Here is a 21,310-nt window from a genome sequence, read left to right as displayed (position 1 = left end):
GACGACTGGGGCTTTCAATAGAAGGAAGGGGGTGGGGTCTCGGCGGATAAGGTTGTCTGCGATCCTTACTGGGGCTGTGTGGAGTTGAGGTTCTCGGATGCCGGCGGAGGCCAGACCAGAGGCTTGACCTCTGCCTTCGAAGGATGATGGGGTTTGGGTTGTTGATCGCTGTAGGGAAGTCCCATTTCGAAACGAGACGAAAACAGTCGGCGGTGTTGCCCGTTTTATTTTTTATTAACACATTATTCCTTGAGGTCCTCACATCCATCCCTTCCCCTCCCACCTCCAGAGGCTTCCCCAGCCACTCCCGATGGCTTCCTCCTCAGGCTTCTCCACCTGAAAGGAGCTCAACTCCATCACTGACACCTGTCAGCAAGCTGGGGCCCGTTCTGGGGCTGCTGCTGAGGGTGGCAGGGTGCTCAGAGCCAGTTCATCCTGGCCTACGATGCCACCTTCGTCCTCAGCGTTCAGAGGGCCCCTGGACCTGAAGAACTTCACCATGGCACGGACCTGGGGCAGCTCCAAGAACATCTCCACGGTCAGCAGCATGGCCAGGAGCCCCAGGAGCAAGTAACCTGGGGAGGAGAGGTTACTGGGGCAGCTCTCAGGGTGCTGACAATGCTCCCCACTCACCTCCCAGCCAGTGACCGGCACTCACAATTCTCTTAACACTTGGGAGTAAACCTCCCACACCCTGCCCTGGGGCAGGGTCCTTCCAACCTGTGAGGCTCAGCCTCCCCAGTGGCTTATGGGAGTTGTAGTCCAGGCTCCTCTTCCCTCCTCTCCTCCCTGTCACGCTCCTTGGCAGCTGGACTCACCCAGAAGTGCGAACTGGCCGAGGTAGTAAAGCACTGGATGCAGGCCATGGTCACGGCCAGGCAGCAGGTCCCCCAGGCCGATGGTGCTGAGTGAGCTGAAGCAGAAGTAGATGGCCTCCAGCAGGCTGCAGTCGCCCTGCAGACCCCACAGCACCAGTGCTGGCAGCAGCATGAAGATACCAGCCACTAGTAGGCCCAGTCCAGATGCCTGCAGTAGTGCAGCCGTGGCCGGCGTCAGCTGCCAGTGGATGGCTACCCACGCACCCGGGTGTCTGAGCAGAGGCAGCAGGCAGTGACACAGTGCAGCCACAAGTGCTAAGGAGGCTGGCAGCCCCAGGGCTGTGTAGACCACACAGAAGGCCTTTCCACCTGCCGATAGTGGGGCCATGTGGCCATAACCTGGAGAGAAGAGAGACATGGGTAATGAGCACCTGAGTGGGATGCCTGCCGGGTACCCACTTCCTCCAGCCTCCCTCCGGTAGAAGGCTGCCCTCTGGTGGCCGAGATTGCCGGAACTGTTCAGGCCGGGGCTCGCTCTGGCTCTGCTCCTCATTCACTTGGGGTCTTACTCAAGTCCCTTAACCTCTCCGGGCCACTCTTTTATTTTCTGGAACAAGAAAGGATTAAAAGAGACAGTCCACTCAGGCCTCTTGTAGCTGGGGCAGTTCTGAGAGCTGCTGTCCTACCCCAAGGCAGCCTGGCTTCCTGAGAGATTCCTCAGCTCTGCCCTTGACCCCCACTTCCAAACCCACCAGGTGAAATGTTACCCCTTCTTTCATTCCCCAAAGGTATATCAAGTTATCCTGGGTGCCAGGCCTTGTGCTGGAATCAGAGTCTGCCCAGGCTCCAGTGGGGAAGGCAGGCAGGAAAACCAGTCAGGACACCTGACACGAAGGGCTGCAAAAGAGGCAGCACACATGAGAGAAGGCATTCAAGGCTGGAAAAGCGTGTGCAAAGGCAGGGAGAGGTGAAAGAGTGGGGCATGCTGGGGGAACAGGGTTGGCTGGTCCAGGGTTTTAAACACAAATACCTAGAGGAGTCAGAAGTAAGACAAAAGGGAGTGGTGGGGACTGGGGTGGGCTGGAGAGCATGTACTCTGCCCCCAGGGCAGGCCCTGTTCTACTCCAACAAGGATTCTGGCTCAGTGCAAATAGGTTTCCCAATTTTTCCAAAAGAAGATGGAAAATGGGGCTTCCCTGGTGGCTCAGAGGTCAAGAGTCCTCCTGCCAATGCAAGGGACACAGGTTTGAGCCCTGGTCTGGGAAGATCCCACGTACTGCGGAGCAACTAAGCCCGTGCACCACAACTACCGAGCCTGTGCTCTAGAGCCCGTGAGCCACAGCTACTGAGCCCACGTGCCACAACTACTGAAGCCCACATGCCTAGAGCCCGTGCTCTGCAGCAAGAGAAGCCACTGCAATGAGAAGCCTGGGCACCACAATGAAGAGTAGCCCCCGCTTGCCGCAATTAGAGAAAGCCTGCACACAGCAACGAAGATCCAACGCAGCCAAAAATAAATAAAATTTAAAAAAAGAAGATGGAAAATGGCCTTTAAAAAATATTCAGACACTTTCCAGGACAAATCCCCCCAGGGCTGTGGGTCCCATTGCTTTATTTCTCTGGGCCTTCACACATGCTGTTCCCTCTGCCAGGAATTCCTTCGTGTCTATCTCTGTGCCCTCTTGCCTTGGCTAACATCTCATGGGGACTTCCTCCCCCAGGAGCCTTCCCTCACACTCCTTCTGGGATGGTGGTCCTGTACTCCCTGGGTTCACTCCATTTCCCTCCATCCAAGAATCCATCCCATAATTCATGTTCCCGGTCTCACCTCAGGCCCGCGGGGTCTGGCCACCTCTCCTGGGTCTCAAAGGGTGCCTGGGGGTGGGACTGAGGAGCCCACACCCCTCCTGGCAGTTGAAGTTGAGGCACTAGTTGGGGTGTGTTGGTGTGGGGAGCCCCAGCTGTGATGACAGGCCTAATAAGTCCTGGGCTCTGTCTAGCACTTTGGGGCTGGGGGGAGGGCTGCACCCCCAGGGACCCCAGGTAGCAATGGCCTCAAGAGCCCCTTCCTGCCCGGCCTTCTGGCGGCCTTACCCGTGGTGGTGAGGAGGCTGGCAGTGAAGAGTAGGGCCGAGGGCAGATCCCAGTTCCTGGTCTCGGAGCCATTGCCCAGGCTGGAAACCCCGTGGGCCTGGGCTGCCAGGGCGGTGCCCAGCAGCTCTTCCAGTGCCCTGGGTGGCAGGCAGGCCCCGTACTCCGCCTGGAAAGTGGCCAGCTCGGCCCTGAGGTTGGCCTGGAGCCGGAGTGCTGGAGGCCCCTCCAGGGCCTGGAGCACTGCAGCCCCAAGCCCCAGGGCTAGCAGGTGGGCCCCAACCAGTAGCCCGTATCGGGCCCAGGGCCTCAGAGCCCCCATGGTGTGCCACCCAGAGTCCATCGGAGGTGCCCTGGGAGCCGACTGCTCCACCACAGGCACCTGGGAGGGGCCGGGCAGGGTGGGGCTGGGAGGAGGTGCTGCGTGGGTGGCTGGAGAGGGAGGGAAGCCTGGGGCATCAGCTGGGGCCAGTGGGACTGGGAGGGTGAGGCGAGGAGGTGAGCTGGATAACTCCTCCCAGTTTCTGGGGCAAGAAGTTTTTTGCCCAGTTTGCCAAAGCTGGGTGGTCGGGTGGTGGGCGGTCCGGGGCGGGATAGAGGAAGGCGAGACCCCGAGAGGTAACTTGACTGGCTCCCAGTCACACTGTGGTCGTTTATTCAAGGATGATCTCACTCAGTCACAGACCCCATTCACCCGCTCAGCAGGTGCCCGGACCCAGAGGACGTTAGGGGAGAGGACAGACCGGGTCCCTGCTCTCCTGGTGTTCCCATAAGAAACCTGTTAGCAAGGACGCAGGATGAGTTCACATCATCATAAGCTCCCTGAAGGAAACGCCCTGGGTAATGGGGGAGAGTTCTGGGGGAGGGGAACATCACCTGGAAAGCTCCTCTGACGAGCGACATTTCAGCTGGGGAAGAGAAGAGGCCAGGCCAGGTGGGAAAGAGCTAGGGGTGGTGAGAAAAGCAGGGGCCTGCTGGGGTGGGGCGGGGATTGGGGGTCGGGACACAGGGCCTTGAGGACATATGGCTCAGGGGACTTATGGAGGGGGCTAGTGCAAGCATCCCAGATGGAAAGGTGGCAGCCTGGGCTGTGGTGGGAGAGGGCTGGTGGGACCTGGGATGGGGCAGGTGGGGCAGGGTGGTGAGGTGAGGACAGGAGTGGAGGATGCCCGGAGCGCCCTGGACAGATGATGCTTCCTCCACTCTGAGAGCTTCCTGAGAACCCTTCATGCCCAGCCCTCCTGAGTCCCCACCCTGGTGGACACTGGAGTCACAGTAGGTCTGGCTGCCACGGAATGCGACGGGGAGAGGGAGCCTGGAGCCCGACTCACATAAACCATGGAGGCGCTGAGCCCAGGGTCCCCTGCCCTAGGGCGTGGTGTGGGAGGGGTAGTCCGCAGAACCCCGTGGCATTAAGAGAGGCTTGAGTGGAGCCAGGTGTCAGGGTGGGGGACCCCCTCCTGTGTCCAGACCACGGGATAGAAACAAACCCAGGACAAACCACCAAGATGCCACCCAGAGGGCTGTGGGCTCCTGAGTTCAGCAAGCTGCCTGGGGTGGGAGCAGCATGGCCGGGAGGGCATCCCAGGGGAGGTGATGTTGTTGCTGGGCCTTAAGGATAAGCCGGGATCACCCAGCAACAGGAAGAATCAGAGCAAACACAGTTGCTTGAAATGGTGGGAAAGGCTTGGTGAGGGTGGGAGAAGATGGGTGAGGCCCGAGCGTGTGGGTGGCAGGGAGGCTGAGAAGGGCCTTGAATGCCTGATGATCAAGCGGACTTGATCCCAGGAGAGGGATGTGGTGCAGAGCATCCCAGCCTAGGCCCAGGCCAACTGCCATTGTGCTGAGGGCATGAGGTCACCAGGGTCATGTGACGGTTTGGATCCCCTGGTTACCTCCAAGAAAGTGACAGGCTGTGCTTGGGGAGACAGCTTGGGGAGTTTATTTGGCTTCATTGGATCCCGAGGCCATGGTCCCAACCCTGGCCGGGGCAGCAGGAAGGCACCCAGAGAGCCCCGGCCCCAGATGACCCCCGGGGCAGGGGGGCCGAGGCACGAAGCCCTGGGGCAGGGGCCACAGTAGCAGGACTTGGTCAAAAGTGCTGGTGACAGCTAAGGCCGGCCCCTCTCCCCTGCACCTCCCCTCCTCCCTGCACCACCCCTGGGGGCAATTCCCTGAGTCAGGCTCTGGTCCTCCCAACCAGCTGGGTACAGTGTTGGGCCCCAGTGGGGCGGGTAAGTCGGGGGACCCACACGTGGCAGGTGTGGAGGGGTGCAGGCCCCCCGTCCAGTGTGAAGGCTTCCTGTGCAGTGTAGTGTTCCTGACCCCCTGAGGGGGCGGGGTCCCTGGGCGAAACCAAGGCAGCCACAGAGGCTTGCCCGGCTCCTATTCCAGTGTATGCTGAGGCTCCTGGAGGGCGGTGGGAGCGTGGGGAGCAGCCCGGCCCACTCAGGGCCCTGCCTCTGGCGCCCACGGGGCCTGGGCACCCACGTCTTTGGTCTGCGCCCTGCAGTCCTGAGGGCCCCCTCGGAAGGGGTTGGCGGGTGGAGAGTCCCAGAAGGGGTCTGAGTCTGGGAACAAGGTCCAGGGTGCCCGGCGGGGCGCAGGCTGTGGCGAGGGCAGGGGTGAAGGCCGTGGCCCGGCTGACACAAAGCTCCATGGGTCGATGCGGCTGCGAAGGGGTGAGGGCCGAGGTCGACTGATGAGGCCCAGAGGCGGTGAGCGTGGGGTACCTGGGGTGCCAGGAGCGGAGCGTGATATCCCTGGTAGGGGTGAGACGGCGCTTCCTATGAAGGGAGGGGGAAGGGGCCAAGGTCAGGCAGTCACCAACTCCTGGGTGTCCCCAGGAGGCACTGCCCTGCTCTGGGCCTCAGTTTCCTCATCTGTACAGTGAGTTACGGGACTCATAGCTTCCATGGCCCTTCATGCTTGGTGGTGCATCTGTTTACTATGTAGCAGTTAAGAGTGAGGAGTCCTCTGGAGCAGAGGGACCTGGGCTTGGATCCCAGCTCGGCCACTTACTAGTGGGAGCCTGGAGTCCCTTGATATTTCATCTAAAAAATAGGTATAACCAGAGTACCTAGTTCACAGCCTTGTTTCGATGACTGAATGAGGCAACCTCTGTAAAGCACTAGGAACAGTGCCTGGCACAAGCAAGCAACCAGTAGGAGTTCGCTAGCGTCATGATCTTCATTATTTCTATTATCTCACAACAGGCCTGGCCCGGCCCCCGCCCCCCCCCCCCCCCCCCCCGCCCCATGGATGGCTGAACAGGGAACTCAGTTCCCTACGGCGCATCCTCATCGCCCTGAGGGGGCGGTCTGGGGTCCAGCAGACAGCTGTGGCGCCTGTACTGCCCTGCACGTCCCCACCAGCCCCTCCTCCCCTCTGTCACCAGGCAGAGGCCACTCACCGCGCCTCTCCTCTTCGCGCCGGGGACTCTTGGCTGACGGCTGGCCGGCGGGGACACCCAGTTCCAGCAGCAGGGGCACGGGGGTGGGCGAGCCGGGGGCGTCGGGGCTCAGCGGGGAGGCCTGGGCGTCTGGCATCTCGGGGGAGAAGCGGATGAGCGGGGAGGGAGGCGGCTCGGCGGGGGACGGCGTGGGCAGCGGGGCGCGGGGCGTTGGCGGGGGCTCCCCGCGCTCGCGGCCCGGGCCCCCCGGGGGCTGCAGGTCGCGGCCGAGGCCCAGCGAGGCGAGCAGGGCGGTGCCGCGCAGCAGCGCGCGCTGGATCAGCTTGGGCGTCCCGGAGCCGCTGCCGCGCTCCGCCGGGCCCGGCCGCCGCGGCTCCTCGGGCTCCGGGCTCGGCCGCGGGGGGTTACCTGGTGGCGGGTACACAAGTTAGGCCGACTTCGGGCGGACCCCTCGGCGGCCCTAGAGCAAGGACTGACTTCTGCTCCCCTCCGACAGCTTCCCTGACTCCACTGCTCTGCCAGCCCAACTCCTCCCAGGCCGCCCCGCCTCCCCCAGCAGACACACGTTCTGGCCTTTCAGAAGGGGCGGGGTGGGGTGGGCATCGCAGTCTCAGGAACCAGCAGGAGCAAAGCCTGTGAGGCAACCAGGGGCCCTGAAGCCCAGAGACGGAGGGTGGGCTGGAGGGAAGGCAGGGGATCCACCAGCAAGCAAGCTGAGGCCAGATCGGGGCCTCAGTGGCCTCAATGGATATCCGGAGGGGTCCAGGGACAGGCCTGGGACCCGTGCTCTGTGCCCACCTCCTTCCTGGCTGGGCAGCCCTGGTCCTTCTGCTTGCCTGCCCCCCCTCCAGCGGTAGCACACAGGTCGATTCCAGTGTACACAACAGCCCTGAGAGGCACGCATCGCTGTCCCTATTCCAGAAATGAGGAAGTTGAGGCTCAGAGAGGTGAGTTGTCTGAGTCAGGCCTGAGCTGAATGACTTAGGGGCATTGTGTTGTCTGATCCTCATGCCCCAGGCTTGGAGAGGTTAAGGGCTCAGCTAAGCCCGCACTGCCCTGGATTTCAGGACACCTGTGTCCTAACCTGTGGGCCTAGGGTTGGCCCGACTCCATCCTAGACCACCTGGGCTGGGTCTGGGGAACCTGTCATTGAGGACGTAGGGCAGTCTGTGATGGCCTCCCACAAACCCCAATTTTGTCAGGTCCTCCTTAGCTCTAGAACTTGCCATGGCTTTCCACTGCCACTAGAAGAAAGTCTAAGCTCCGTGTCTGGGTTTCAAAGCCTTCTCTCTCTTCCTTGGGCCTGCCTGGAGTGGAGCACTGGGCTGGGTGTCCAGAGGGAGAAATGCAAAGCTGGGGAAAGTGAGCTTCTGCTATGAACCAGGACTTTGCTTGGGGTCCCTGTCCTCAGCCACAACCCTTACCCCATCTCTTTTTTTTTTTGGCCACACCATGCGGTTTGCGGGATCTTAGTTCCCTGACCAGGGACTGAACCCGCGCCCTTGCCAGTGAGAGCACAGGGGTCCTAACCACTGGACCGCCAGGGAATTCCCCCCATCTCTCTGACTCTCATTCCCCCCCCCACCCCCCGCAGTGGCCACTGCCTTCTAAAATGCAAATCTGCTAAAGACAAGTCTCTGCTTAAAAACTCCCCCATCAATTTCCTGGCCCTTCCTGAACTGGCTCCTACCTGCCTTTCCAGCTTCATTCATTCAACAAACATCTGCTGGCCTATGTGCCAGGGCTACACTGGGCTCCGCAGACCGAGGGGATGCAGGCCTGAACCCCACTTGCTGCTTCAGGTCTGTGAGTCCCTGGCTCTCAACTCTCCCTCTGAGTTCCAACCAGGATTCCTCTTCCTCAGGTGTGGTGGGCCCCACGGCTGTACACACACTATTCCCTCCGTTCAGCACACCTTCCCCATCTCGGCTCTCAGTGATCCCTTATTTACCATTCAAGACCCAGCTGAGATGTCACGTCCTCTGTGAAGCTGTGACATTCTGATTCATAAAAAAGTATACATTTTGTCTTCATCTCATACCTGGTACAGAACTCCCCAAACCCTTGGAATTTCCTAAGTGTTAGAATGATAAAGGTGAAAGGAGCGCCTTTTGTTATTCATAAGGAGCTCTTTTAACCACATCTGAGTTCATATTGATGCAGTCATTTTTGGAAAGCTCCTAAGGATGGGGTCTGGTTGCCAAGGGAACGAACTATGTGATTAGAGGGTTGGAACTTTCAGCCTCCACCTGCACTGGGGAGGGGAGGAGCTGGAGATTGAATCCCATCACCAATAGCCAAGAATTTAATCAATCGATCATGTCCATGTAATGAAGCCTCCATGAAAACCCAGCCAAAGGGTTCCAAGAACTTCTGGGTTGGTGAACCAGTGGAGGTGCTGGGAAAGTAGCGTGCCTGGAGAGGGCGTGGAAACTCTGTGTCCTCCCACATACTCTGCCCTACACATCTCTTCCATCTGGTTGTTCTTGACCTGTATCCTTTTTAATAAACTGGTAATCTAGTAAGTAAATGGCTTTCCTGAGCTTTGTGAGCTGTTCTAGCAAATTATCAGGTCTGAGGAGGGGGTCGTGGGGACCTCTGATTTATAGCTGGTTGGTGGGGAGCACAGGTGACAACCCGAACTTACAACTGGTGTCTGAAGTGGGGAGGAGCAGTCCTGTGGGCCTGAACCCTTAACCTGTGGGGTCTGACACAAACTAACTCCAGGTAGGCAGTGTTAGAATTGGATTGGATTGTAGGACGCCCAGCTGGTGTCCCAGAATTGGTCGGTGCGGGGAAAACCCCCAGGCATCTGGTGTCAGAAGTGAAGTGAGTAGAACGGAGAGGAAAACAAGAGGTTTTCCCTCTTTTAGAAGCTTTGCCAGAATCCCCTGTAACCTGTGCAGTTCTTGCTCATGTTATGCCTTGTACAGCCCTCACCCCACCACGTACTACTCCCTACTGTCCTTGTTTATTTCTGAGTCTGCTTTTCCACCAGACTAGGCCCTCCCCGAGGTCAGGGCAGTGTTGATCTCTAGCACATTGATGCCTGGCTCATAATATGTGTCAATACATGTTTGATGTAAGAGTCCATTCTTATAATCCTTGTGACAACCATGTAAGGTGATTGCTGTTACCCTACTTTACAGGTGAAGAAACTGATCATTTACAGTGAGTTTAAACAGAACAGGGGAAAAACATGTTTAAAACAGGCAAGAAAAATGGAACAAAGTTAAGTGAAGCTGGAGGTCAGCACACAAACTAAGAATGGAAAGAAGTTCCTGAGGCCGATATCCTGAGAAACTGAGGGTCCCAGAAGTAAGCGACTTGCCCCAGGTAACTCGGCAAGGATTTTAATTTGCTTCTAAGCTCCCTGGTAGTAAGAGTTGGCAACCCTGTTGTTAAGAAGAAAGCAGAAAAACCATTCTTGACCCAGAGATGAAGGTGAAATCGCTTCTGTGGGGCCTCACAGAGAGGACACGGCCACGTGGTAGTTAGTGGCTCCAAGGCAACAAGCTTCATGGGGCACTTGCTGTCAGTGCAGGCTGACTGCACCCACCAATCTGCCACTCATTGCAACCAGTTCCCCAGGGGCCAGAACACCCAGGTGCGGACAAGGGGTGGGAGATGGGGCTCCCCGGTGGTGTGGCTAATGCCTGGGACAATCTCACAGGGTCTTTGATTCTTAGCCAGGTTTTTCACTCTGTGGGTGGTTGGGAGATCAAGGTCATGCACTCGTGGGTGGGCCCAAGATGGCTGGAGGGTGGGCTTGCACGAGGGGAACCAAGTGCTCAGCCAGCAGCTGGGCTGGGACAGGTGATATCCTTTTAGGTAAGAGGGCAAGCCGGAGAAAGATGGGGTCCAGGCCGTGTGTCCCTGCTCCTGGGAGCTCAGGGAGGGTAAAGCCAAATGGATCTGCAGAATATGGTCAGGGGCTCCTTCAGACTACACACCCAGGTTGACAGGACCTCAAGTTCTCCATTGACCCTTCTGGCCTGGGACGTTCTAGAGCAGGTAACTCCAAGCAGCCCCCTTGGCCTTCCAATTCTCAGTTCAGTGCCTGCAGCACAGCTAGCTTGGGGCAATGCAACTGCTGGAGCAGAAAATGGTGTGGCAGACGGGGCTGCAGGGCCCTGCCTCTGGAGTCAGACCTGGGCTCAAATCCCTGTTCTGCTGTATGCGCTATTTCAAACCACTTAACCTCTCTGTGCCTCAGTTTCCTCCTCTATAAAATGGCACATAGGAAGGACCCAATAAACGTTTGCTATTGTTATTACTGTGAAATGTAGCTCAGGTAATGGCGGACGTGACGCGCTGGGTGGGGTGAGAGGAGTGAGTCTAACTTGTTTGCTGAATAGGACTCTGGTCTGATAACACCTAAGCCAGGTCCTATATTCTGGCTGTGAGAAGCAGGTACAGCTGGGGGCTCTAAAGGGACCCACAGGCAAGGGAGGCTGCAACTTTCTAGTCCCTGCCAATTCTGGGCAGTGCTGAGCTGAGTCCTTGTCCCTCTGACACAGGAGCCCCAGTTTCTGCTAACCCCCTAGCTTCCCAAGTAGTTTGTATGTGAGAAACCCTTTCTTCAAGTGAAAGTTTCTGGGAAAGCTCACTACGAGCATGAGAGTCAAAGTCTCCCTGGGTTCAAGTCCTTAGCTGGGGGATTTAGGCAGATTACTTTACCTCGCAGAGCCTCTGTTTTCTCATCTCTCAGATGGGTATAATAATCCCTCATGAGATTGTTGCTTGGATGGAATGCCTGACACACAGTGCTATTGCCATTATGGAAAACAGAAAAGTCCAGAACTGCCTCAGATGCAGTGAGTTGGCCCTAGATCACCACCCGTTCAGATTTCTTATCCTCTTCTCCACCTACAGGCTCCCCAGAAGGGACTCTGAGAAGCACAGTGTGGCAGCCACTTGTCTAGCTCCACCCGACATGCACAGTTTCCTTCTCTTCTCTCGGCCCGCTCCCCCTGGGTCCCAAATGAGGGGCACCGTTCCTTGTTTTCCTGTCTTCCCTAGAGCTTGCTGAGGGCACAGCAGCTGCCACAGGGCCAGGGGAGAGCCCTCTTGCAGGCCAGCCCTGAATAGGGTCCCTGAGGCCTAGGCTGGATCCAGCTCAGTTGTGGGCTGATGGGTCAGACCTGGGTTCTAGGAATGGCCTGCCTTGAAGGCTGGCTTCTTGTAGCCTCCCCATAGTACCCACAGGAGTGCAGCAACAGTCTGCTGCGGGGAGACAAGGCCACTCACCATTGAGCATGGGGGGTGTGGAAGGAGATCCTAAGGGGGATGAGTCATCTGAATCCAGGTACCACGTGGCTTCGTCCATGCGGGACCTTCTCCTGGTGAGGGGACGAGAGGGGAGTTGTGCTTCGTGAATCTCGGGACTGTTGGGAGGCAGAAGACACTCGGTGGGTGGCACTCAGGCACTCACCTCCCGTTCTGGGCTTCTCCGGGCTTGGGGGAACTGGGACCCCAGGCCCAGCATGCTCGCCGCTCTCCATTGCTTGAGTCCTCTAGACGTCTTGGGGACTGTCGGCCCCATGCCTGGCCTGGTTCTGCAGGCTCCACTGTGGTGGGCAGGGGGAGGGGGCGATGGAAGGAGTCTGAGCTGAGGTCAAAAACCTTGATCCTTGTCCTCCCATCATGAGAATCGAGCTCCAGGGGCAACTTCTTGGAGGATGGGGGTGGGGGGTGGGTCAGGCTGGGCCCCATCCCATTCCCAGGGTGAGCTTTGGGCTACGGAGAATCTGAACAGAACTGGGGCGGGGTAGGTGGTGTGCGGTCCTGGGACTGGCAGTGAGGCATCTCATCTAGTCCTTCTTCACCTGGCATTTGCTGCTTAGTAGTTAGTACAGCCACTGCAGCAAACTGCATGGGTTTGAATTCTGACTCTGCCACTTACTAGCTGTGCAGCATTAGGCAGTTACTTTTCTCACTAGTAAAACTTATATAATAACAAGGACATCTACCTCACAGGGTCTTCGTGAGGAATTAAGTTAATATTAGCAAAGTCTTTAGGAAAATGAATGGGACATAGTGTCATACAATTGCTAGACTGAAAAAAGTTGTAAAATGCATGCTGCTTAGGGAACGTAGAGGTACCAGTTTAGACGGATAGGGGAGGGAGCCTGGGAGCAGAGGGGAAGAGGAGGAGACAGTGTGTGGGATCCACTTCCAAGGATAAGGTCTGACTGACAAAAGGATAAGGTCTGGGGGTAAGGGCATGGGCAAGGGAAGTCGAAGTTTCTTACACTGGATGGCCCGGAACCGGGGGAAGGTGGGCGAGTCCCCAGCCCCGACCTCGAAGACGTTTCTCCTCCTGTCCAGGCCGGGAGAGGCCTGCACGGTGATGCGGTGTTTGAAGTCTGGGGTTGGGAGGGAAGCAGGGTGCAGGTTTGTGGTGAAGGAGAGACTGGATCCTAACCCGCAGGGCCCCTCGGCAGCTCCCAGGCCACGCAGGCAGTGCTGGAACCGGGCCTGGCACAGTGGCTGGGTGACTGGGGTCGGCCTCACTGCCTTCCTGGGCCCCAGGCTCTCGGTAAGGAAAGCAAACCTCTACCCGGGGAAGAGCAGCGGAGTCGGAGATTCCCAGGAGGCGGCCCACCCCACTCCCTCGGCTTTCTCAGAACTTTCATGAGCCCCGCCCCTTCCCGGCCGTAGCCACTCCCAGGCCGACATGCAAATATTCCCACCAGAACCCGCCCACAAAAGAAAACACACTCCTGGCCCCACCCCTTCCAGCTTCAGCTCACAGGCCCACCCACCAAAGCCCGAGACCAATCCCGGTGTGGCCAGCACACCCGCCTGACCCCACCCCTCCGCCCACGAAGCCAATGGCGGGCAGCGTGCTGGGACCCGCCCCTTACCGAGCGGCATGCTGATGCGCTCGCCGCCGTCGCGCGCGCGGAGTTTGCTGCGCTTGAAGGTTCCGCGGCGGCGGCGAACGTGCGGCCGTTCGCGATCAACTTGCTGCAACAGAAGCGTCAACTCGCGCTCGAACACCTCCAGCTCCCACTGAGCCAGCAGGTGCTCGCGCCGCCGCAGCTGTTCTGCCTGTGACCGCTGCTCACGCGCCGCGCGGGTCAGCTCCTCCTCGCGGCTCAGTAGTTCCTGTGCCCGGGACAATGGAGGCGGTGGAGTCAGTCGGGTACGATCTCAGACGCTCACCCCCACCTTATGCCCCATGGAAACGGGGGAGACATTCCTTCCCCGCGTCCCCTTCCAACCCTGGGACCCCGACTCCTTCCACCTTTTCCTTGGCCCGCAGCTCGTCAAAGAGGCCTTGGATCTCGCGCTTCCAGCCTTCCTGCATGGAATGGAAGGAGTCCCGCGGCATTTCCCGCAGGACCTGCGCCTCTAGTGCCTCCAACTGCTGAAGGATGGAGGCGAAGTCGGGCCTGCGGTGGGGATCCTGCGCCCAGCAATCTGGGGAAACGGAGTGGAGGGGGGACAGGGTAAGAAGGGGTCTGTGAGTGGATATGTCCTGGGCCAAGGAGCTCTGCCCCTCACCCTCCTGCCCCATCCCCTTACCGGCCATGAGTTGTGCGAAGGGCTCGGGGCAGGTGGATGGTATGGGCAGTGTGAGCTTGTTAACGGCCACTCCATAGGCTACAGCAAGGCAGTCGATGCCACGGTAGGGCACTTCCCCAGTCAGCAGTTCCCACAGAAGCACCCCAAAACTGTGGGTGAGACAAAGGGTCTATGTCCCCTCCTCTACTTATTCGTTGCCATTTCATCCCAAGGCAACCAAGAGCTCAGTGGTCTGTGTCCCTCCCTCTGGGCTCTGCTTGTCTGCCCAGCCCTAGATTTTGGCAGCCACCTCTGCCCTCTGCAGCCCCATATCTGTCCAGCCTCCACCCAGTCGCACCTCCAGACATCGCTGCCCTTAGAGAAGGTGGAGGCCTTGATAACCTCGGGAGCCATCCAGGCATAGGTGCCCGCAGCACTCATTTGCGTGGTTTTGTGCCACTCGCGGGCCAGGCCGAAGTCAGTGATCTTCAGGGTCTTGTGCTCCATGTCGTCACCTTCAATGGGCTGCAGCAGCAGAACTGGGGAAGAGAGGAAGGGCTGTGGTGCTCCAGGCTCAGGTGGTGGGGACAAGGGAGGAGCTGGGAGCAAACTGTCATCTGACAGACATCCTGGCTGGGTACTGGGGGCACCGAGGTGAACTGGTCTCAATCTTGCCCTGGAGAGCTCACAGCTGGGGTTGGGGTAGAATCAGACAATAAGCACAATGCTGGGAAACATTTACCAAGGGGTTACTAGAGGCCAGGCATTTTACACTCAGCATTAGCACTCACACACACAAAAAAACTATGAGGTAGACATCATTATCCCCACTTTGCAGAAGAAGAAACTGAGCAATAATTTGAGTTAACCAAGGGCATATGCAAATAAAGCAGATGCCACGACCTGGTCTGTGTGGTTCCAAAGCCAGTGCTCTAACTTTCTCCTAACACTGCACGGAATAGAAATGGGCAATATGGGGACCTTCCTGGTGGTCCAGTGGTTAAGACTCCACACTTCCACTGCAGGGGGCATGGTTCAATCCCTGGTTGGGGAACTAACATTCCACATGCCACGGTGTGGCCAAAAAAAAAAAAAAAAAAAAAAGAAAAGAAAGAAGTGGGCAATATGGCAGCCTCTCAGCATTTGTAACTTTGATTTCAAGAGAAACCTGTGTCTTGTCATTTTGCTGAGGCAGGAGTATGAATCAGAACCTGCCTCGGGGTGGGGAGCAGGAGGGAACCCCCTGGTGAGAAAGGAGGCCCAGCAGGCATTACAGACCCCTGGTGTCCATGTCCCATTGTGGCTAGCGCAGCCGCTCCCAGGGGAAAGATTCCAAAAGATATCCACTGATGCAGCTGGATGTAAAGAGAGAGAAAGGGGTCTAAGAAAGTGGTGGTTCTTGGCTAGAAAGGAGTTTGGGACAAATGTAGTAGTGGATAGACGTGGTAAGGGCTCATGGCTTTGTCCCAAATGGGGCCACCATATTCTGTACAGAGAGGAGAAGCAGCAGCTTGCAAATCTCTCACCAGGAAAAGCATGGCTCAAAGGAGAGAAGTTTTAGAGGAATAAAAAGAGGACAAAATCATAGAATTTTCAAGGTTCTGAAGAGGCCTCTCTACTTTTCTGGTTATAGCCAACTGCATCGTAGAGAAGTGACATCCAAGCCAATGACATTTCTGAACACACGTCCTTTCAGGGCACACCTCTCAGCAATCCTGCCCAGAGTGACAGCACCATAGTGGGGGACACGGGCACCTAATACAGCCCGGCGAGTCAGGGAAGACTTCTCAGAGGAGGTGACAGAAGCAGGGTATTCACTTTTCTAGGTCTAAAGCCACAACTCCTGATCCTGCTGCTGGCCGAGCTCTCTGGGCCTCATGGGGGCATCTGGCACTGCTGCTCAACCCCTCCCTGCTGTCCTTGGCTCCCAGGACCTCTGGCTGCTTTTGCTGTTTCCTTCAGGGCCTCCCCACCCTTAGCCTTTTCAATGCTGGCGTTCCTCAGAGCCTGGCCTCCCCTTGACCTTGGCCCACTGCCCCCAGGCTGTCCTGGACTCTCCCAGGTGCCAGCTGCCCACTCCTCATTGGCATCTCCCACATTTGGAGCTCCAGTTCAGAAGTCGATCCAGCTGCCCATCAGCTGCCCTACCTGATGTCCTCAACAACCATCTTCATCCTTCCACCGTGCCTGGCAAATCTTCCCACAATTTCTCAAAATTCAGAGAATGATCCTGCAATCTACCCTCTCCTCTTAGCCAAACTGGGGCTGAGTACTGAACAGTTAAAGCTGAGCATGACGACAAAACCCACCTCAGAGGGTCATCATGAGTATTAAACAAGATCACTTTTTTTTTTTTTTGGCGGCACCAAGCGGCATGTGGGAACCTAGTTCCCCAACCAGGGATGGAACCCGTGCCACCTGTAGAGAGGAAGCGCAGAGTCTTTACCACTGGACCGGCAGGCAAGTCCAGCGAGATCACGCTTTTTAAAGCTTTAGCACAGGATCTGACAGTTGACCTAAAGATTCTGCTGCTAATCTCTCTCAGATTGACTTTCTCCTCCAATCTCTATCACATCTTACTTCCAGCTTCACAACAGCCTCTGGCCCGGCTGCTGAAGACTCAGAACTGGACCATTCAGTAAGCTCTGCGAAAGTTCATTCCAGAGAAGAACCGCAGCAGGCTGGGGCAGGTAGCTGGAGAGGGACCAGGCAAAGGGATCCATGTACTGGGGCTGGAGAGGGACTCCCGCCTCCTCTGGTGCCAGGACCCACCCATCCTCTTGATGGCTGCTTCTCAGTCGGGTCTCTAGCCACTTGTGGTACCTCACAGACTGGTGAAACACCTTCTGCGCCAGTATCTCAAGCTGGGAGGCCAGCCTCCCTTTTTTGGTCAGGTAATCTGAAGTCCAGAGAGGGGCAGCAACTCACTCAAAGTCTCAGGACTTCTTTCTATTGGTGGCCTTTCTGCCGCCTCCTACCCCCCAGCTTGACCTGACACCTGTGAAGCCTTATCCTCACCTCCGTGTCCCCTGCTTTTCTCCAAGTGCCCTGAATTTGTTCCAACCCAAGTTGCTCTTCTGGTGTCTGATGTAGACCTTGGGGATGGGGCGGTCAGGGGTCACTCAGAGGAGAAGGGGCTAGAGATCCCCCTCCCAGCATCCCCTTAGGGCTCCCTGGCCTCTGAAAGGGACCTGACCCCCAGCCCCCTTCCTGGGCTGCCTCTGTGAAGCTTGGGAGTGGCCTAGGCAGCTTACGCCTCTTCCGCTTCCCTCCCATGGTCCCTACTTCTCCTTTCTGGGAGGCCTGGCTCAGGTCTCCAATGGGGGGGCGGGGGGTCCTTTGGTGGAGAATTGGGGGAGGTCAGGCCCAGGCTGGGCTGGCTGGTCAGTCCTGTGACTCGTGGGCCTAGAGAATTCCCCCTCCTCTCCCTGCCAGGCTTCCTCACAAGGCCCCCATTGTCCAGGAAAATCACGCCATTGTTTCCTGCCTGCGCCCCCCCCATCCCAGGGACTCCCCCCCCCCCCCAATGCCGCAGACAGCAGCCTGGGCCTAGGACTGGGGTCTGCGAGGTGGGAGGCCAGGCTCAGCGAGGCTAAGGGCACCCTGCCTGCCCTTCACCACCACCAGACTCTGGGAGGGAACTGGGGGGGAGTAGGGGTGCAATCCCTGGCTCCTTCCTCTCCCACAAACCCCCTACCCCCAGCTCTTTCCTCCCCTGCAGGCAGCTGGGCTGGGGAGAGAGCAGAGGCTGGAGCAGGGGCAGGAAGCTGGCTCAGGGGCAGCAGGAAACGCAGGAAGCGGTGGGGAGGGTGGGGAGCAGGAGCCTGGGCTATTGTTCCATTTTTTCTGGAAAGAAAACTGGAGGAAAAACAGAAGATGGGAGTCCCCTCCCCCCAGGCCTTCGGGGAATCCCCCTCAGGCTGGGTCAGGGAGTGGGGGTCCCTAGATGGCTAGGGCCCAGGAGGGAGGCTGAGAGGTGGGATCTGCCCCCTACTGTGGATGAGAGGAGTGGGTGGGGTGGTCCCTCTGGCCCTGGCAAGGACTTGGATATCACTGGGCCCTGGTGTTCTGCTCCCCACAAGCCTCTTACCCATGCTCAGCCCAGGCCAGGAGGCTCAAAATATCCATGCTCACCCTTCCAAGAGCCACCCGTGCCTCTCCACTGACCTCACCGGCCCTTCCTTTTGCTCTACAGCTGCACCTCAGGCCCCAGCAGGCCCAGCCCAGGTCCCCACTACCGTGCTGGGTCCTGCCTCCTTGCCTTTGCTCTTGTCAGGCCCTGCGTCCAACTGGGTACCTTTCTGAACACTCCCTGCTTTGGGCTTGGTGTGAAGCTCGTCTGCTTCAGAAAGCCCTCCAAACCTGTCACTTGCTTGTTTTGGGCCCATGCTGGATAGTGTGTAGGACCTGAAATGGCTGGAGATGGAGTGCCTTACCGCTTGAGTCTTTCTTAGCCCCGCCACGCCCACTCCTGAGTGCTGATTCCAGGCAAAGCCCTCTTGGTGATCCAGCCTTCAAACATCCACACCCATGGCTGAGGACCCACTGTGTGCCGGGCATCGGATGCCCAGCCTGTTAAGCCGTTTCACCCTCCCGATCACTCCCTTTTTACAGAGTCTGAAATCGAGGTTCTGAGGTGAAATAACCAGCTAGAGATCATGCAGCCAGGGGGGGAGGGGTGGGGCCAGAATTCCATCCCTGGCCCCAGCTTTGACCACCACGGGGCAGGGGAAGGGGGTGGTTTTTCCCCCTTTGAGATTTCTGTTCTGGAGGAGCTGCCCACCACAAGTGGAGGGGGGAGGAGGCACCAACAGGACAACAGTGAACTTCAGGGGAGTTCCCTGAAGATGAGCGGGTGCCAGCATCCAGCACTCTCCTTCCTTGAGGTAGTGGCCACGGTTAGGCAAGTTGCTTATGGTCCACGTGAGAGGTTCCAATTCTTTTAACTTGGCAGCTGTGAGCTGGGGTCAAGGACTCCTTCTGGGGATGGGGCATGAAGGACTCTGTTGCGTGCCTGGGACTCCTGCTTTGGGGCTAGTGTGAGCCCATGGGCACCCCTGGTCAACTGAGTTTCCCCTAGGGGAGGAACTCCTGCTTCTAGTAGATCCCCAGGTAGGCTCAGCTGAGAGTTGGCAGTAGGTGTGTGCTTGGGCCATGCCACCCTCCACCCATGCTCCCCAAAACTCACTGTTGTTGGACTTGAGGTCTCGGTGGATGACAGGCACCAGGGCCTCGCAGTGCAGGTAGTGCATCCCACGGGCAATTTGCACGGCCCAGTTGACGAGCACATGGGGGGGCACACGCCGCCCAGCCAGGGCACGGCTGAGGGGCCCGCCGGCAGCGTACTCCATCACCAGGCACAGGTTGGGCTCCTCCAGGCACACGGCCTTGAGGGCAATGATGTTGGGGTGTGCCAGCATGGCGAAAAGCCGGGCCTCCTGTCGCACGCTCTCGGCTGTCACGCTGATGTCCTCATCGGGGTCCTGGCGAGCTGCCTTCACAGCCACCAGCTCGCCTCGCCAGCTGCCGCGGTAGACCTTGCCGAAGCCACCGATGCCGATCACCTCCTCCAGCCGCAGCTCCTGGAAGCTGGCCATCTCGCAGGGGGGTGGACCGCCGCCCCGAGACACATAGTTGGATGGAAAGATGCCCACCTGGCCTCCCACCTGGCCGGCCCACCAGCCCTCATCGCCTGAGATAGCTGCATCCCGGGACAGCACCTCCACACGGTCGCCCTTCCGCAGGGCCAGCTCGTCCTGCCCATTGGGCTCGTAGTCAAACAGGGCTGTCCACACAGGGTTGGCATAAGCTGCCGCCTTCGGGGATCCCTCTGGCCAACCTCCGCTGCCGCCCCCACTGCCCCCACTGCCACCGCTGTTCCATGACCCCAGCGGGCTCTTGAGGAAGAGGTTCTTTAAGGGCTCCATGGCTGGGAGCTGGCGTTGGTGGGTGTGGGGGACCTTCCCTGGGTGCCCCTCGTCCCCACCCTTGCTGACTGCCGAGGCCCTAGTCCCGGAACCTGGGCATCCGGGCCCTGGCCCTCAGCCCCAGACCCACGCCTCTCTGGGGAGCCAGGAGTGTCGCCTCCCGGCCCCCCGCATCTCGGGCTTCCGGAGGAAGGCGACCTAGGGCAGTGTGGTCAGGCTCGGGGGGTGGGCCCCCGGGGCCTCCGGCGTCTCACCATGGCTGGCACAGAGGGGCCCGGGCGTCCCTCAGTCTGGAGCAGTCCTGGGAGTCTAGCTCCGGCACCCGCCAAGTGTAAGGTGGGGCCAGCAAGGGGCAGCGCCTGGACTCCGGTTGGGTCTCTCTGCGCAGCGGGTGGCTGGAGTGTCTCTAGCTGGGCCAAGCTGCCTCTTCCCGGCTGGGCTCTCTCAACCCGACGGCTCCAACCCCGTTCCCTTCTTCCTCCTCCCTTTGTACTTTGGCCCCGGGGGCGGGAGGCAGAGGTGGAGGGTGGAGTTTCACTTTTTTCCGCTGTTCTCCCTCCTGCAGGAAACAGCATCAGATGACGCGAGCGGGTAGCACCGCTCCCCTCCCAGAGGCTGCGGGGCGACTGGGCCTGGGAGTTCCCGGGTAGGCGGGCAATGAGAGGCAGAATGTGGGGAAGGGTAGCCCCGACCCCCCATGACAGCAGGTTTAGGGTCCAAGTTGGTTTCTACTAAGGACGGGCCATCCCCACTCTCTACATCCGCATCAGCAAAATTGGGGCAAAGAACCGGGCTTGGGAGAGGGGTAAACCCGAGTATGGTCTTGGCTCCGAAGTTGCAGGGCTGTGTGACCCATCCTCTCTGCGCCTCATTCTCTTCGTATCTGAAACTGGGGCCAGAAGCTCAGCTTTGCAGAGCTAGTGGGATGGGGGTGGGTAAGACAAGGAGGACGGAACTGGCTGCACCTCGAGCTCTTGGAACGAGTTGGCTAAGGCTCTCCTCTTTCCCTCACCTGGGAAACAATCCACTTATTCATGCCTCTTCCCCATGAAGGGGCGGACACCTGAAACTGCGGTCAAGAAATTTGCTCAGTGATTGGATTCAGAATAGCTAAACAGCCTTCGTAACCGCTGGATTGACCCCAATTGCCTTGAGCCTGTCACTTTAAGAAAAACGACGCTATCCTACTTCGACTATTCCTGCCTGTTCTTGGAGGGTCGCTCTCTACAATCTTAAGTCTGAGCTCTGACCTGGAAGTAGAGGTAGCACATGACATTTCAGGTCCATCGCTAAAAAGGGCGGACCTAGAGGGGCGTGCTCCCGTAGCGAACTGTCGCTTTAGCCAAGGGAGGTCCGCGCCTCCATCCTTTTCCCCGCCTCTTGTAACTCACTGGGAGAATTTTGCGCCAGTTAACTCCGCCGTTACTCGATGGCCCCTCAACTATCCCTTGGGTTCCGCGCAGTGGTCTCCGCTCGATTGGCAACGTTTAGGTGTGCGCATGCGCCCAAGCGCTTCTGCCTTTCGGACCGTCCCTTCCCTTAGACCTGAA

The 21,310-nt window shown here is 58.4% G+C and overlaps 2 protein-coding genes across 2 annotated transcripts; both read right to left on the bottom strand.

The window, feature by feature from the left end:
- Positions 1-369: 369 nt before the first annotated feature.
- KCNK7 (potassium two pore domain channel subfamily K member 7) lies at positions 370-3,231 on the bottom strand. Its single transcript, XM_007170947.2, has 3 exons — positions 2,913-3,231; positions 819-1,217; positions 370-575 (listed from the first exon to the last, which is right to left on the bottom strand). Exons 1-3 carry the CDS (start codon positions 3,229-3,231, stop codon positions 370-372), a joined length of 924 nt encoding a protein of 307 aa, XP_007171009.1.
- Positions 3,232-4,833: 1,602 nt separating this feature from the next.
- MAP3K11 (mitogen-activated protein kinase kinase kinase 11) lies at positions 4,834-21,298 on the bottom strand. Its single transcript, XM_057552453.1, has 11 exons — positions 21,152-21,298; positions 19,022-20,319; positions 14,192-14,372; positions 13,855-14,003; positions 13,574-13,749; positions 13,191-13,434; positions 12,576-12,689; positions 11,756-11,891; positions 11,572-11,663; positions 6,322-6,729; positions 4,834-5,695 (listed from the first exon to the last, which is right to left on the bottom strand). The coding sequence occupies exons 2-11, from the start codon at positions 19,758-19,760 to the stop codon at positions 5,358-5,360; spliced, it is 2,577 nt and encodes an 858-aa protein (XP_057408436.1). The 5' UTR covers positions 19,761-20,319; positions 21,152-21,298; the 3' UTR covers positions 4,834-5,357.
- Between the last annotated feature and the right edge of the window lie 12 nt (positions 21,299-21,310).

The sequence above is a fragment of the Balaenoptera acutorostrata genome, chromosome 9, assembly GCF_949987535.1.
Source record: "Balaenoptera acutorostrata chromosome 9, mBalAcu1.1, whole genome shotgun sequence".
NCBI lineage: Eukaryota > Metazoa > Chordata > Mammalia > Artiodactyla > Balaenopteridae > Balaenoptera > Balaenoptera acutorostrata.
This window is presented reverse-complemented; position numbering and strand designations above follow the sequence as displayed.

Bases quoted from the DNA above. Each gene is read 5' to 3' on its own strand.
- MAP3K11 (XM_057552453.1), bottom strand. From the start codon at position 19,760: ATGGAGCCCTTAAAGAACCTCTTCCTCAAGAGCCCGCTGGGGTCATGG. The intron at 14,373-19,021 runs GTGAGTTTTGGG...TCTCTTCCCCAG, and splicing joins AGACCTCAAGTCCAACAACA to TTCTGCTGCTGCAGCCCATT. The intron at 6,730-11,571 runs GTGAGTGGCCTT...ACCCGCCACCAG, and splicing joins CACACCCCCCATGCTCAATG to GTAACCCCCCGCGGCCGAGC.
- KCNK7 (XM_007170947.2), bottom strand. From the start codon at position 3,231: ATGGGGGCTCTGAGGCCCTGGGCCCGATACGGGCTACTGGTTGGGGCC. The intron at 1,218-2,912 runs GTAAGGCCGCCA...TCTTCTCTCCAG, and splicing joins CAGCCTCCTCACCACCACGG to GTTATGGCCACATGGCCCCA. The intron at 576-818 runs GTGAGTCCAGCT...TCTCCTCCCCAG, and splicing joins CGGCCAGTTCGCACTTCTGG to GTTACTTGCTCCTGGGGCTC.